The sequence below is a fragment of the Seriola lalandi genome, unplaced genomic scaffold, assembly GCF_002814215.2.
Source record: "Seriola lalandi dorsalis isolate HSWRI2012SDOR001 ecotype SW California unplaced genomic scaffold, Sedor1 jcf7180002054958, whole genome shotgun sequence".
Lineage (NCBI taxonomy): Eukaryota > Metazoa > Chordata > Actinopteri > Carangiformes > Carangidae > Seriola > Seriola lalandi.
In genome coordinates, this window is record NW_019525509.1 from 922580 (window position 1) to 926943 (window position 4364).

Consider the following 4364-nt stretch of genomic DNA (forward strand, 5'->3'; position numbering starts at 1 on the left):
AATTGGAATATAATTTAGCTTTACATATTAATATTCTAACACAGAAATCTCCTTTGTTCAAATTCAGATGGAGGAATTGAATGTGAGGCTGGGTGTTCCACTGAACTGCATCTTTCCTGTGAAGAACTACCACAAGGAAATCGACATTGATGATAACATTGATGCGCTGATTCTGAGCTCACTGAGACAGATGATTAACTATGGAGAAGACTTTGTCAATAGCCTGTAGATCTACAGTGCTGTTGTTGAAATTGCAGGTCTGCAAAACATTTATATGACATGATGAATATGCATGCACATAGACACACACACCTATTATTAATGAGCCTACACACTGTACACATATACTGCCATCAATTAGAGACCTTACATGCACACATACATGTATACATGTCAAATAATTGTAAAATGATGTAAATTGTTGGAAAAATTGTGATACTTTATGATAAACATAACCATCTTAAAGGGAAATTGTATTATCCTGTATAGAACTTTCCATTATTGTGTCTACTTTAAAGACAGGTGTTGTCAGAGAGCCACTACACCAAAACATTAGCTATGAAAGGGCATGAATCGAGTCTCTATTGTGTTTGTCTCATTTCAGCAACAATGTAAGGTCACTCTCACATATTCTGTGTATAAATTCTGTGTGAATCTTGCATCCTTTGAACATTTGCACTGTAAGCTCTGGTGTGTAACTTGTTCCCTTGCTGCAAGAATTAATATCCTACTCTTGTGAATTTTCAGATGGTGTTCCTGAGTTAATTGATAATTTGCTTAACATAAATGTAAATTTTATATGATCATGTCTCATGTATGAGAATTTGCTAAATTTAACTAATGCAGTCTTGGTAGTGAAGGTGTGACCTTAGGAATCCCTTGCCATAGACAAGGGGTTGCAAATTAGCCTTGGCTAGAAATCTTATATGCAACACATAGACATCTGTATGTCTACGCATGTTATTGTAGCCTGTTACAATGTTTCTTGCATTGTCCCTGACAAAAAAATAAAATGCTCCCACTGAACATCTGAATGTGATGAGGAACTTTTGTAAAAATCAGGTGACAAAATTGGGCCACATTGCAAATATCTACACAGCTCTTAACATTTCCATGTATGATCTCACTGATAAAGATTACCTGTTATCACTGACATCTGACATCATCTTGGTGCCCAGAGTCCACATGCAATAATTCCAAACATTATGAATACCAAAGTTTGGGGGTCACAGCAGAGAAAATTTAGTCTATACATAGGCTTTGGTTACAGTATCTAAATTTCTGCCAAGTCTGGTGCCTGTGTATGGTATATTGATGGTATATTGATGGCAATCCTGCGGGCCATGTGGTGGATAAAGGAAAGCACACACATTTCTGTTGGATCAAATGGGACACCAAGGGCTCACCCCGACCTCATATTGGACATCTTGTGTTGTTAATACCCAACAGAGAACCTGGGATGTAGTGTTGGATTTTTTTGGGGTACCAGACATTTTGGGAATACAGGTTAATGGAGTTGCAGATAAAATAGCTAGTCTCTTGCAAGCCAAAAAGTAGATTAAGGCTATGCTGTTATGTTTTATCTCTAAAAGAAGAGATGAATTTATCATTACCAGTTTATGACCATGTCATTGTGGCCTAGCAAGCTGTTTAAAAATGATACAAAAACATGCAGATGGTTTATGTTCATATGGGAATAACTGTTAGTTAATTGGGAAGGATATTTTGAGTTTCTTGTGCTATACTGAATTATACGGTATAATATGAATGTTATGAATATGAATCTAAAGTGACTCCTTTTGGACATAAGAAAAATAAAAAGAAGAGGCAAAATCTCCCTCCTTTCAGTTACTAGATTGTCTTGCACTCTAGTTCATCAAGCTTTCCAGCTGTTCCAGTGTATATTTGAATATTCTTCATGTATGAATTTTTGCCTGTTCCTGTCTGCTTTGTTTGACACTCTGACTGATATGCTGCACATGACCTCTGGCTTTGCAAGAGAGACTCTGATTTTTTAACTCTTATCAGATCTCCTGTGTTATACCTGCATTTGAATCAAGCCCTGGGTTTAAGATTCTTCCTAAATTGTGTTTGTTTTTTAATTTAATAAACATGCTGAAGAGTTGAAATCTCAGTAACTGTAGCCTTTTGTCAGTTGAAGTGAATAACTGTAAAAGATGTCAGTAGTGTAATCACTGAGGAACAATTAGAGAGTATAATAATAATTAAATTCAGTTCAATGTAATGGTGTTTTATTGGCATTGCCAAAGCATCAAAATACATTTTCCAAAAATACTAAATACAGAATTCAACAAACAACACCAGGATCAATATACATGTTTATAATAATTAAGTATTTACAGGTATATTATTTTGTCCAATATATAGGGAGTTTGACATTTTTTTGTGCTGTCTGAATGTAAAGCGAGAATTATGATGCCCTATATAGCAGACTCATTGTATCCCACAATGCAATCCAAAACATTAAGAGTAGTGTACAACTGATGGTCACTGACCAATATAGACCATCACCACTCAGGCTGAAAGACAGAAAAACGGTACCGGACTAGTGTCTCCAAGTGTTTTTCATTTTACCGATGAGTTCACCATATAATCCTCTACATTGAACTCCCTGGATAGTGAGTAGGGAGTAGTGAATGAGTGAGTGATTTCGGACACAACCTATATCTGTTAGGGAAGCCGATTGGTATATCTGGAACACCTGTGGTGGCCAGTATATTCCAGGATCTTAAAGTCACGGCTGAAAACTAGCTATTCTCTCTCTGCTCCTCCCCCCAGGCACAGCACACCCAAACACTGCTGTCCAGGAAGAGAGAGACAGCTCTAAGAAAATACTGAAAAAATATGAAGGGTCAAAGGGAGAGTGAAAGTGAAAGTGAAAGAAAGGATGAGAATAACTCGGCAACCCATATAGTTAAACGCAGCTAGAAATAGGAGAAGAGGCATTCAAAGCTGAACATCCCCATCATTGCCTTTAACACCACTTTGTTTTCAGAGCTGCAGCTTTGAGGTAAGAATCATTTATGTCAGCTATACTAAAATGTTGTAGTAGTGAATTTTGGCATTGTAAAACTGAAATGTTTATTTTACTGCACTGTTAAAAGCAATGAATAACAGATGAACAATGTAAGAATTTAGTAACACTTGACATGTTAGTAGTCTACTGTAGTTTATGGTTTGCCTCAATTTATTTTGCTTAAAGTTATTGATAGTGCAGTAGAGAGAGACAGGAAATGGGGAGGCAGAGAGAGGGGGAATGACATGCAGCTAACGGCTGTCCGATGCGGAACTTAAACCGGGGCCAACTGCAGCGAGGACTGTAGCCTCTGCACATGGGGCAGATGCTCAACCAACCGAGCTACTCGACGCCCCTAGTTTTGCTTTTCAACATGGATGTAGCTGTAAGATTTTTCTCTTCTGTGCAAAGGGCATCAGGAATAGATTGGGTGTTTTACTACTGTGCATAAATCTCAGTCTCTCCTCCCCCAGTTTAACAGATTCATTTAAGTATTCAAATTGAAGTATTCGTTCACTTTGCCATAAGTACTTGCAGTGTCTTTTTTTGAAAATATTTAATTTACTGAATATTCTACATGAATTGAATTGACTGGTGACAATTGTTTTGGTTTAGTTAATGAAGTTCACATATAGAGAGTGTTTTTTCTTTACATGTTACCTCAATAATGTATTGCAGCCATGGGAAAAAGTTCGTCCAAACCTGAGCCCCCCACATCTCCTCCGAGTAAGATACTTTAGTTTACAGAACATTGTTTAACCTAAATAACAGATAATGACACATTTTCTGATTTTGCTGATGTTTTCTTACCATGTGAACTTTACTTGTCAGCTTTTGATGAACCATGGAGGAAAATACAATGGGGGTGAGTGATGTGTTCAATATGTGGTGGCTGTATTGTTCAATTTTTTTCTTTAGATAAATATTTTTAATACCAAAACTTCCTAAATGTATGTGTTGAGACTGTCTTTTGTTGTTATCTTTCTTATCTGTTGATATCTCAGTGACACTGTGATTTAACATCATGGATGACACATCAACCAATTTATGCATGCTATGCAAAATTGGTTAAAACAAATACATTTTCATCTACAACTTACTCTAAACTTTCTTTACTGAACAGCAACAAAGAGAGATATCTGCTGGAAGTGAAGAATTATCAACCCCATAACAATGAGCTCCAACATCTGAGAATTCTTCTTCATGGACCAGCTGGTGCTGGAAAGTCCAGTTTCATCAACTCAGTCGACAGTGTTTTACAAGGCAGAATGGCTGGTCGAGCTTTGACAGACGCAACCTCTAAGGAGAGCTTCACCAAAACAGTATG

General features: G+C 37.0%; 1 protein-coding gene and 1 long non-coding RNA gene across 2 annotated transcripts in view; both read left to right on the forward strand.

Moving 5' to 3' along the window:
• LOC111645852 (interferon-induced protein 44-like) overlaps nucleotides 1-1028 on the forward strand; it is a 3101-nt gene extending 2073 nt beyond the window's left edge. Inside the window, exon 8 of the mRNA XM_023395167.2 lies at nucleotides 63-1028. Within this exon, the coding sequence (XP_023250935.1) occupies nucleotides 63-229 (167 nt within the window). The 3' untranslated portion in view covers nucleotides 230-1028. The remainder of the gene's footprint in view (nucleotides 1-62) is intronic.
• Nucleotides 1029-2904: 1876 nt separating this feature from the next.
• Nucleotides 2905-4263, forward strand: LOC111645853 (uncharacterized). The gene is made up of 3 exons (XR_015436376.1): nucleotides 2905-3031; nucleotides 3869-3902; nucleotides 4161-4263. It is a non-coding gene; the product is annotated as an uncharacterized LOC111645853 (long non-coding RNA).
• Nucleotides 4264-4364: the final 101 nt, after the last annotated feature.